This window comes from Pelophylax lessonae, assembly GCF_965119305.1.
Source record: "Pelophylax lessonae genome assembly, chromosome: 5".
Lineage (NCBI taxonomy): Eukaryota > Metazoa > Chordata > Amphibia > Anura > Ranidae > Pelophylax > Pelophylax lessonae.
The window spans coordinates 425,375,909-425,388,109 of NC_138772.1; the positions used below are offsets into that span (position 1 = coordinate 425,375,909).

Consider the following 12,201-nt stretch of genomic DNA (forward strand, 5'->3'; position numbering starts at 1 on the left):
ACTCCCCACAAGTATACATGAAGGGCAATAAAGCAAAATCTAAGTGATCAACTTTATAAAAGGTTCTCAATTTATTAAACGGTTGCACTTACAGTGATGATAATATAAAACAGCAATGAACCAAGCAGCCAGTGTCCAGGTGGCTTCGTGAAAGGATGGCAGCAGCTGATGTCAGGCAGGTAGCCCTCTCCCCGTACGCGTTACGTTGTATGGGACAACGTCAGCGGGGTGGAGCTACATACGACATCACTTCATTAAGAACTGCTCACAACGAAAAGCAACAGCTTGATAATTAAAATGCTCCAACAGAGAAGCCACTTGCAATGACATCTAGTGCCCAAAAAAAGAAAGAAGGGCTAGACAAGTCATCGTATAGTTGCTCACTCAGAGTCAAATTAAACAGACCTGCAATGTCATTTTTAAATACAATTCCTCATACATCGGGTAGAGGAAATAATAAAAATATAGAATTAAAAAAATAATAATTCCACATATGCCATCCTTTCACTAAGCCGTCTGGACACCGGCTGCTTGGTTCATTGCGGTTTTATATTGTCATGACTAAGCGCAACCATTTATAAAGTGGATCGCTCTTAGATTTTGCTTTATAGCACTTCATGTATATTACTCGTGGGGAGTTCTTGCCCCTCTGCTTTTCCTGGCTGCACATGTTGGACACGGAATACTGTAGGCTGGGATGTCGCGGTATCACATCCAATGAGTGATCACAAAGACGAGTGCATTAGACCTATTAGTAACACAGAGGTCTAATCTTGGGGTGAGCGCAATAGCTTAATAGGAGGTGGAGGTTCATCACCTGAAGTGGACTCTGGACTCAATACCTCACTTGTTATGCGATCCTTCCTTTACAAGGGACTTTTGGGCTTTTACTATCACATTTTTTCTATTGATGTGTTCATGCTGATTGCGCTGCACTGTTATGTTGTATGTTTACCACGGTCACTGAAAGTGAAAGTAAAAGAAGCCAACATCAGAGAAGAGATGGATCCTGACAAGATAATCAGCATAAGAATCCAGAGAAGACTGTAGCCCCTGCCACGGGTATTTACCTTAAATAGAAAGGGCACACTTCTCAGAGGGCTGGAAGGATTTTTATGAACAGCTTACAGGAAAAAGGATGAAAAAAAAAAATAGGAAACCCAAACTTCTTTTTGAATGTGTATGGAAACCCCCAACAACAAAGGTCTTTTGTAAATGCATTGTATTCAGTGAAAAGACAAGAATGGAGGAGATGGAGCTTTCCACATACCCCTCACTGTATACACTGTACTAGAGCTAGGAGGGTACATCTCAGGGCTGAATAAACTGACAAAAAATGGGACACCCATAGAGCTGATTAGTACATAGCAAAAAAGTCATTTTCCTGGAGTTATCTTTTAATGCATAAGACCCGTTTTACAGAGACTTCAACCTGTATAAGAGCAATGTGAATAGCAAGTATTAAGAAAGCTTTTGCAGAGCTTTCAGCAAGCTTTATGGAAGCTTTTAAAGTACCATTAAGCCCTCATTCACATTGAATGTGGCTTTAATATCGTGCAACTTAACCTAAAAAAAAAAAAAAAAAAAAAAAAAAAAAAAAAAAACGGACGATTTTAACCACTTAAGCCCCGGAGGATTTGGCTGCTAAACGACCAGAGGGTATTTTGCGATTCGGCACTGCGTGACTTTAACGGACAATTGCGCGGTCGTGCGACGCTGTACCTAAACGAATTTGGCGTCCTTTTTTTCCCACAAACAGAGCTTTCTTTTGGCGGTATTTGATCACCTGTGCGATTTTTTGATCACGCGCTATAAACAAAAAAAGAGCGTAAATTTTGCAAAAATAGCAATATTTTTCCCTTTTTTTTTATATGAAATTCCCCCCAAAAAAAATGTAAAAATCAAAATTTTTTAATATTTTCGGCCATTTTGTTTTATGCTACATATGTTTGGTAAAAAAAAAAAAAAAAAAAAAAAAAAAAAAAAAAAAAAAAAAAAAAAAAAAAAAATCGCAAAAAGCGTATTTTGATTGGTTTGCGCAAAAGTTATTGCGTTTACTAACAAAGGGAAAGATTTTTGTCATTTTTGTTGTTTTTTTTTTTAACGCGTAATGGCGGCGATCTGCGATTTTTTTTGCGGTACTGCGACATTGCGGCGGACAGATCGGACCCTTGACTGACATTTGTGACACTTTTGGGGTTACCAGTGACATTTCTACAGTAATCAGTGCTATATATATGCACTGTTACTGTAAAAATACACTGGTAGTGAAGGGGTTAACTTTATTTGAGAGGGAGGGGCTGTGTGTGTCCCTAGGGGCGTGATTCTAACTGTGATTGGCTGTGGCTTCAACTGTATGCAGAGTGATCAATGGATCTACATAGTAGATCCATGTGATCATCTCTCATACAGAGAGGAGAATGACAGGCAGCTTGTTTACACAAGCTGCCTGACTTTCTCCCTCTCCCCCGCCGATCGCAGAGTGGCCGGCGGCGATCGGGTCCGCCGGTCACACTCGCGGGGGGGGGGGTCCGTGACCACGCGGGAGCGGGAGTGCGCCTCCGGCGGCGCGCGCTCGCTCCCTAAACCCTCACAGGCGAGCGACGTAGACCTACGTCACTTTGCCTGTGAGGGGCTGACCGCCGCCGTAGATAGTCGTGCGGCGGTCGGCAAGTGGTTAAAGCCACTTCAGCGCGACTATGAAGACATCTGTGCTGCTTCATTCACAGATGTCTATGAAAGTCGCACACAAAATTGTCAAAATTAGTGCAGGGACTACTTTTTCAAATCGATGCGGCGTTGTATCGATTTGAACATGGCCATTTCTGACAAGTCGCTGCAATGTGGACGAGGGCTCAGCTCCACTGTGTAAATGCTGAACACAGATCTTAATGGGAGTGCTGACTGCCACTTTAAAACAAGCTGCTAGCAGGCTTTCAACAAGCTTCAAGAAGTGCTGAAGCCTACTAGCAGCTTGTATAAAGTGGCAATCAGCACTCCAGTTAGGATCTGTGTACAGCATTTACAAACTAGAGCTGAATGATACTTTCAAAGCTTCAACAAAGCTTGCTGAAAGCTCTGGAAATGCTTTGTCAAAGCTTGCTGCTCACACCACTCCTACACAAGCTGAAGCCTATGTGAAACAGGCCTTAGCCCCCATTCATATTAAGTGTGACTTAGAAATCGGGCAATTTCAAAGCCGCATCTCTGTGTGGCATCAGGCATGATTTTGAAGATATCAAGTCAAATTCCTCCACCCCAAACTTGCTCATCCATGCGTTTATGGACTTTACTTTGTGCACTGGTGCAAATCATTTAGTGGAGGGAGAGTATGGTGTGGGGTTGTTTTTCAGGGGTTGGGCTTGGCCCCTTAGTTCCAGTAAAAGGAACTCTTAAAGAGGTTGTAAACCCATGAAACTTTTTTTTTTTTTTTGCTGCAACCTGAAAGAGAAACCCATAATGAGCTAGTATGCATCGCATACTAGCTCATTATGAAATACTTACAGAACGAGCCCCCGCCGTGCCGCCCGCTTACCTGTATGACGGGCGACATGTCCAGTTGCCCGTCTTCTGGGATTGCGGCATCCGGCCATCTGATTGGACACACGCGCGGGAGGTCACGGCATGGGGCTCTGAAGGAACGGCACCAGCAGCCGTTCCTTCAGAGCGCATGCGCCAGTGACGTCACCGGCTGCATGTAAGGTAAATATCTCCTAAACTATGGATGTTTAGGAGATCTTTACAGTACCTATAGGTAAGCCTTATCATAGGCTTACCTATAGGTAAAAGTTGCAGAGGAGGGTTTACTTCCTCTTTAAGGTGTCAGCATACCAAAACATTATGGACAATTTCATGCTCCCAATTTTGTGGGAACAGTTAGGAGGTGGCCCCTTCCTGATCCAACATGACTGCACCCCAGTGCACAAAGAGGGTCCATAAAGACATGGATGAGTGAGTTTGGGACGGATGAACTTGACTGGCCCGCACAGAGTCCTAACCTCAACCTGATAGAATGCCTTTGGAATTAATTTGATCAGAGACTGTGAGCCAGGCCTTCTACTCCACATCAGTGGCTGACCTCACAAATGCGCTTCTGGAAGAATGGTCAAACATTCCCATAGACACTCCTAAACCTTATGGACAGCCTTCCCAGAAGAGTTGAAGCTGTTATAGCTGCAAAGGGTGGGGCAACTCAATATTGAACCCTACGGACTAATACCCCGTACACACGCATCGATAGTTGGCCGTGAATTTTCGGCCAACGTCCGATCGGCCGATTTTCGGCTTGTTAGTATGATGCTTTCGACAACCGGCTCCGACTTTTCGGCCGAATAAAATTTGGTGTGCAGGCTATAAAATTTTTGTTGGCCGTCAACAAAACGGCCAATTTTCTGTCAGTCAGTACAGATTTCGGCAGACAAAAATCTGATGAGCAAGACTGGGCATGCTCAGAGAAGAAAAAACACACGGAAAGTAAATCACATGACATCACTTCTGAAGTAGATTTTTGTTGGCTGAAAAAATTCGTGTGCAATCTAGGCACATTCCAACCAACAAACCACCACTCTGGACAAAAGTCAGCCGATAATCGTTGCGTGTGTACGGGGCATAAGACTGGGATACCATTAAAGTTCATGTGCGTGTAAAGGCAGGCTCCCAATACTTTAAATCCCCAACTCTTTTTTTAAAAACGCACTGCACAGAATGCATGGTGATGTGGCAGCATGTGCAAAAAACCAACGCGTGGGGGTGCCATTAAGAATGAATGCCATCCCCTGTGCACCTGCTTTCTGTGTGGGTTGGGAACACACAGTAATACCGTATAGTGTATGTGCAGCTTCATGCACACATGTCTATGCAATGCAAGACACACATGAACCAAAAGTAGCACATGTACTATTTGTTTTAAATGATGCTGCACTGAGAAGTCAGTGTTGCATCAATTTGAACACTGCCATTGCTGGCAAGAGGATGGGACCTGTCATTCGCATGATAAATAGGGGGCTTAAAGCAGCAGAGTTCCACCCAAAACTGGAAGCTGCCCTCATCTGCTTGCTTACCCCCCGGTGCCACATTTGGCATCTTTCAGGGGGAAGCGGGTACTGTCCCCACAGGGGGATCCCTCAGAAGTTCGCCCTCCTCCTCCTCCTCCTCCATCTGCCGCCGGGCCAGTTAGAAAGCTCAGTGCATTTTGGGCATGTGAAGTTGGTATTGCTTACCACGAATGGCAGAAGCAGCACCTGAGACGATTCAAAAATGGGCTGGAATGCATCGCAGGACCCCTGGACAAGTGTCCTAATAATAAAAGTCAGCAGTTGGGGGGGGGGGGAGGCTCTGCTTTAAGCACATAGGAAGGCATTATCACAGATGAGGGAGACACCCAGAGGACCAGTACAAAGAACAGAACAGTTCAGGGAAAGCAAAGTCCAGTCCCTCTCTGACATCCTTCTATTCCTTCCACCGGTCCCTGGGTGTCCTTCCCTCCAGTCTATGGGCAGGGATGATGTTCCCTCACTGGCTCCCTCTATTGTTAGGCACAGGGGAACCCCAGCAGACAACAACCGGGGAACTCCAGATATCTCCGTATCTTCCACCCTCAGGAAACCCCCCCTGTATAAATCAGTCCGCCCTATACCGCCAATCACTACCATTGGTCTGCTCGCTCTAGGCAGCACAAAGACACCCTCTGATAGGCTGTTCAGATCCCCCAGCGCACACCATTGCATAGGTCTATGGGGGAGATATGAGGAATAAAAGGTGCGTGCAAGGACAGCGGCCTGTGCCAACTTCACAACGGGCTCACCGTGTTCTTCTTCTGAACCATGCGCTCCATCTTCTTGGCGATACGGATAATCTCCTCCCCGCCGGACCCGCTCATCTCTGCTCTATTGGTGGCTGCAAACAATGAGACGGAGAAAACGAGACAACAACACTGGAGGTAAAGGCGAATTCCCGCTTAGCGCGTCTTCCCTACAGTCCAACCGGAAGTCTAGCACGACAATCCCAAACAGAGAGGTCGCAAGTATGTTGTCGTTCTAGAAGACGAGCGGCCTCTTCCGGGGAGGTGCTGTACGGTCCGCCACGCCCATAGTAAGCAGCGTATGGAGAGTGCTTGCGCCACCTGCTGGTTAGATGTGGGAAATGCACGTACCGTGATAGATGAGCAGTTCTGCTTCCACCTGTACACCTCTATAGAGCAGAGCTGTGATCACATTTCAGCTATGGGCCTAACCATTCTCTGATAACTCATTACGGTGTTCTGTCAGAATACCGCTACCCAGCAGAAAATGCAATGGAAGTGACTGTGCGATCAAAATTGCTTACTGCGCACGCGCTATGCGGTCCAACATCACCGCTGCTTTGCGTTTCAATAGGTTTCCTAATCTGACAGAAGATGAAGGCGGTGTGCTATCAGAATACCACTACCCATCAGAAAATGCATTGACTGTGCAAACAAAATTGCTTATTGCGCGTGCGCCATGCATTCCAACATGGCCGCTATGCGCTTCAATAGGTTTCCTAATCTGACAGAACATGGAGGCAGCAGCGGACATCTTCTTACACCCACTCAAGTCTTACATTTCACACTTATTTTAGCAGTAAACTCACCTGATATAGTAAAATAGACTTTCTCTTACGTCCTCCGACAGTCGCCGCCCACTCACAAGTCTTCACCAATGGGTATTGACCTTTGCTCCGCAGGAGTAGCTAGGCAACAAGAATTGTTAATACAAAAGCTTTTAGCATAGACACACCCCTAGGGGCTGTCCCCTCAGTCAATACCTCCCTGCACCAGCATTCCCAACTCAGTTTGATCTTGCCTAGCTTAGGAGTAGCAGGCTTTCCTGTGCTGGGGCTTTAGTCTCAGCCTTCTACCCTTTTTGATTTTATTTCAAGTATTTTTCTTTTCTTTACTAGCTGTTATTTTGTCAGCTTTAGTTTAGGATTCTTCGGAAGAAGATGTTCATGCGGAGCTGGGTCTCGGACTGGCCGCCCTGGATCTCAGGGCTGAGAGCCAGATGGATCCCCAGCCTGCCATCGAGCGTTCAGCTTAGGTTTGCCCTGGCACATTGAACGACCCATCCCTGTTCGCTGCAGGGATGCTGCCTGTTAGGTGGCTACCTCACTGGACGCCATGCTGCGGTCTATGGCTGCAGTCCACAAGCGTCCTGGCTGCGGCACTCCCTGTCTGCCTTGATAGCGGTTTGTCGCTGGAGACGGTTCCCCACGCCATCTGGTACGGTAAGCACCTTCTGTGTGGGGACCTTCTGTGTGTGTGTCAGTCTGTGGCTGTGTAGTACCCCCTATGTCTGTGCAAATGCGGGCTCCCTGTCAGATCCCTGTATGGCTGCATTGCCTGTGGGCTGCGAGGGGGGGGGCATCCTGCTCTGCTGTGAGTTATGCTCTGGGGGCAGATTTAGGTACAGACATATGTTGTGCGGCGGCCGCTGCTGCGATCCGCCATTTTTTTGCATATATGCTGTGGCCGGCCCTGTCCCTGTACAGCGCCGTGTTTTGGCGCCATTCGCCGCCATTTTGGCGGGCCGCGCTCGTTCGAGCACATGTCGGCGCCATTTTCCTGTAGCCTCATCCCTCAGCCGAGCGGCCATGTTTGCGGAGCCTCATAGGCTATATCAGTCAGCCAGCTATTGCATCACTTCCTCTTTCTCTGGGAACATCGATCGGTGGCAGCAGCCTGTTGTGCTCTCCCCAGGTTTTTACCTTCTTTGTCCTGTCTTTCCTTGCTCAGTGTTATCTATCCCTGCGGGATCGGTGCATACAGTAGTGTACGGTGGGCTGCGCTCGCCGTGGTGTTAAAGGGCCAGTACCTTTTTTTCCTGTTCATTGCTGGGGCATGGATTCTCAGGATAGCAAGTTTCCCCCTGCCCTGGTGGGGGACCAAGGGGCTGCTGCACCCCCCGAGGGGGCTGATCTGGCCGCGGTGGTGGCGTCCTTGGTTTCTCAGGTGCAGATGCTGATGGCTGATCGATCCGCAAAAAGGGCCAGGTTATCCATCTCCTCTGATTCAGAGGGCGATGTGGCTGCTGTGGCTGGCGTACCCTTCTCGGGGTCCCGCTCATCTTTGGACCTTATGGGGTCCGAGGGGGAGGCAGAGGTGGAGGGGGTTGATGTTTCTCCCCCTGGCTCGCCTGAAGAGCTTGCACTCATGAATGAGCTGATTGCCTCCATTAAAGATACCTTGCACATAGAGGATGAGCCTACTCCTCCTGCTAGGGTGTCCTCCTTTGTAACGCAGAGAACTCGAAAATCAGCGCAGGCTTTTCCCTGCCCTGCGGAATTTCATCATACTGTTAATGAGCAGTGGCGCAATTTAAAGAAGCCATTTACTGTGCCAAGTAAGTTTAAACTGCTTTATCCGTTTGCGCCCTCCACCGACGAGCGTTGGTGTGTGGCGCCTCAGGTGGATCACGCGGTGGCCATTTTGAACAAGGCTACTGCGGTTCCTTCTGAGGACACCCCGGTTTTCCGGGACCCTACGGACAGGAGAATGGAGTCTCTTGCCCGTCATGCCTATATGGTTGCTGGTTCTATGCTGAAGCCTATTTTTGCTTCCATTATGGCGGCACAGGCTGTTGCAGATTGGACGAAGATGCTCAGGCGCACCCTGGTGGCTGATTCGGCTCCGCCTACCACGTTGGCTATGGTGGATCAGATCCATCAGGGTGTCATGTACTTGTGTGATGCGGACTTGAATTTAGCTCCCTTGGCTGCGCGCCTGTCCAGCGTGGCGATACTGAACCGTCGTCTGATATGGCTGAAAAATTGGTCGGTCGACCAATCTTCTCGCAAGACGCTGACGGATTTTCCCTACACGGGATCTCGCCTTTTTGGCGAGGCTTTGGATACTCTGATAAAAGGGGTTACGGGGGGCAAGAGTACTCTCTTACCCCAGTCTCACAAGCATAAGTCCTTCCGTGGTAAACGGAATTCCTCGTTTAGACCCTCTCAGGGGTCCTTTCGTGCCTTTAGGTCGCAATCCAAGGGCAAGCCCTTCAAAGGCCAAGGCTCCCAGAAGAAGCCGTGGGCAGGGAAGCAGAAGTCCGGCCAGTCCGGTTCGACTTCCCATACCACTTCCACCTGAAGGGGCGCCCTCACCCGTTTCTGGGGTGGGGGGACGTCTGCGCGGTTTCCTACAACCTTGGCTGACCCACATTCGGGACAGATGGGTTCAGGAAATCGTTCGATCTGGTTATAAGATCGAATTTCTCTCTCGGCCGGCGGGCAGATTTTTTCCCTCAAATCTTCAGCTGTCTCCGGAGCGCTTGCAGGATCTGCACCTGGCGGTGCGGGACCTGCGGGCCCAAGGGGTGGTTGTTCCGGTGCCTCATCGGGACAGATTTCGGGGGTTTTACTCCAATCTGTTCACTGTGCCCAGAAAGGAGGGCAAGGTGCATCCGATTCTGGACTTGAAAGCTCTGAACCGCTTTACGCGGGTTCGCAAGTTCCGCATGGAATCCCTGCGCTCAGTGGTGGCTGCCCTGAGTCCGGGGGAATTCATGGCCTCCATCGATCTGAAGGATGCGTACCTACACATCCCCATTTTCGAGGGTCACCAGAGGTACCTTTGATTCGCCATTGCGGAGGATCACTACCAATTCATGGCGTTACCTTTCGGTCTCGCTTCGGCTCCGCGGGTTTTTACCAAGGTGCTGGCGCCGGTTCTGGCCCTGTTGCGAGCACAGGGCATTGCTGTCTTGGGGTATCTGGACGATATCCTGATAAGGTCAAACGCCAGTCAGAGCCTGGTGACCGACCTGTCCACCACGATGCGGACACTGCAGGAGTTCGGTTGGACTATAAACATTCCGAAGTCGACTCTGTGTCCTTCGGTTCGTCTTCCCTACCTGGGAATGATTCTGGACTCTGTTCAAGCGAAGGTCTTCCTACCGGAAGACAAGCTTCGGACACTTCAGGACGAGGTCAGGTCCCTCAGTGACAACCGGCACTCGTCTCTCCGGACATGCATGAGATGTCTAGGTTTAATGGTCTCGGCTTTCGAGGCGATCCCCTTTGCCCAGTTTCACACGCGGGGTCTCCAAGCGGAGATTCTTGCCGAGTGGGACGGGCGGCCGCAATCCCTGGATCTGCGGATTTCGTTGAGCCACAGCATCAGAAGGGATCTTCTGTGGTGGCTCCAGTCCCCGGCGGTGTCGGGGGGCAAGTCTTTTCGTCCATTATTGTGGACGGTGATCACCACGAATGCCAGCCTGTCGGGCTGGGGTGGTGTTCTGGGCATTTTGTCCGCCCAGGGAACTTGGTCGGAGGAGGAGTCCTCCCTTCTGATCAACATTCTGGAATTGAGGACGATAAAGCTTTGCCTTCTGCGATGGACGGACCGGCTTCGGGGCCGTCCAGTTCGGGTTCAGACGGACAGTGCCACCGCGGTGGCCTATGTCAACCATCAAGGGGGCACCAGGAGTGCCCGGGCGGCTCGGGAAGTAGCCGACATTCTGTCTTGGGCCGAGACACACGTCCCGGCGATAACGGCAGTTCACATACCGGGGGTGGAGAACTGGCAGGCGGACTATCTGAGTCGCCAGACCCTGGACCGGGGGGAATGGTCCCTTCACCCGGATGTCTTCCAGATGTTGTGCGCGAAGGGGGGTTCTCCAGATGTGGACCTGTTCGCGTATCGTCTAAACAACAAAGTGGAAAGGTTCGTGGCAAGAACGCGCGATCCTCGGGCGGATGCCTCGGACGCGTTAGTGGCGCCCTGGCATCAGTATTGTCTGATGTATGCCTTTCCCCTGTTTCAACTACTGTCCAGGCTGCTTCGCAGATTGGCCTCGGAACAGCATGCGGTGATTCTGGTGGCACCGGACTGGCCTCGCCGGTCTTGGTACGCAGACCTCATAAATCTGGCAGTCGACCCTCCGTGGCGCCTGTCGCTTCGGGAAGACCTTCTGTCTCAAGGGCCGATATTCCATCCTGCTTTACAGTCGCTGGCTTTAACGGCCTGGCTGTTGAAAGCCAGGTCCTGAAGGATAGGGGTCTCTCCCCTGAGGTCATTCCCACTTTGATCAAGGCTAGAAAAGCCTCTTCGGGGAAAGTTTACTACCGTACTTGGAAAGCATACTTTGCCTGGTGTGAGTCCAGGGGGTATTCCCCTCGCTCATACTCGGTGTCGAGAGTGTTGGCTTTCCTCCAAACTGGAGTGGACCAGCGTTTGGCGTTGGCCACGATTAAGAGTCAGATTTCTGCGCTGGCCGTTCTCTTTCAACGCCCTGTGGCGTCTAATTCATTGGTTAGCACCTTTGTTCAGGGGGTGCGACATTTGGCCCCTCCTAGGAGGGAACCTTTGCCTCCATGGGACTTGAACTTGGTTCTGTCCGTGTTACAACAGGCTCCCTTTGAAAAGATCAGGGAGATCTCGTTGTCTCTGTTGTCCAAGAAGGTTGCCTTTTTGGTGGCGTTCACTTCGGCTCGCAGGGTGTCGGAGCTTTGTCCTGCAGTTCTCCCTACCTGGTGATTCACAAGGATAAGGTGGTCTTGCGACCTAACCCATCCTTTCTTCCGAAAAGGATCTCGGAGTTTCACCTTAATGAAGACATTGTCTTGCCTTCGCTCTGCGCGAAGCCTAAGCATCCGAAGGAGGTTGCCTTACATTCCTTGGATGTTGTCTGGGCGATCAGGGTTTACCTGTCGTCCACTAAATCTTTTCGCAAGTCGGATTCCCTCTTTGTCCTTCCTGAGGGACCTCGGAAGGGCATGGCGGCGTCGGCTGCGACCATCGCCAAGTGGATCAGACAGACCATTGAGCAAGCCTATGCCTTGAAGGGGAAGGTTCCTCCTTTTCCTGTGAAGGCGCACTGTACCAGATCTTTGAGTACGTCTTGGGCTTACCGTCATCAGGCTTCTGTGGCCCAGGTGTGTAAGGCGGCGACTTGGTCGCCCGTTCACACCTTCTCAAAATTCTATAAGGTGGATGTTCAGGCATCTACCGATGCCTCCTTTGGCATTAAAGTTCTCAGTGCGGCAGTTTCTTAGGGACCCTTGTTTTTGTGGGCCCTTGGTTATTGGGGTGTTTTACCCCTGGGTTACTTGTTTTCCTGGGTTTTTGCTCCTGTTGAGCACGCTTTCCTGTTGCCCAGTTGGTTCTCTTACTGTGGTAAGGTTCCTTTCTCTGATGTGGGTACTGCGTTGCCTTTTCTACGGTTGCGTCTCCCACCCCTCATGTCT

At 50.0% G+C, this 12,201-nt stretch overlaps 1 protein-coding gene across 2 annotated transcripts in view; it reads right to left on the reverse strand.

Annotated features, from left to right (window-relative positions):
• The window catches only part of LOC309556824 (acyl-protein thioesterase 1-like), a 125,872-nt gene that overhangs the window by 35,146 nt on the left and 78,525 nt on the right, over positions 1 to 12,201 (reverse strand). The window contains exon 1 of one of the 2 annotated variants that reach the window (XM_082259342.1): positions 5,804 to 6,047. The exons of the other annotated variant lie outside the window; for it this stretch is intronic. Coding sequence (XP_082115468.1) covers positions 5,804 to 5,878 — 75 coding nt within the window. The 5' untranslated portion in view covers positions 5,879 to 6,047. Of the gene's footprint in view, positions 1 to 5,803; positions 6,048 to 12,201 lie in introns of those variants that run through there. 2 annotated transcript variants of the gene reach the window in all.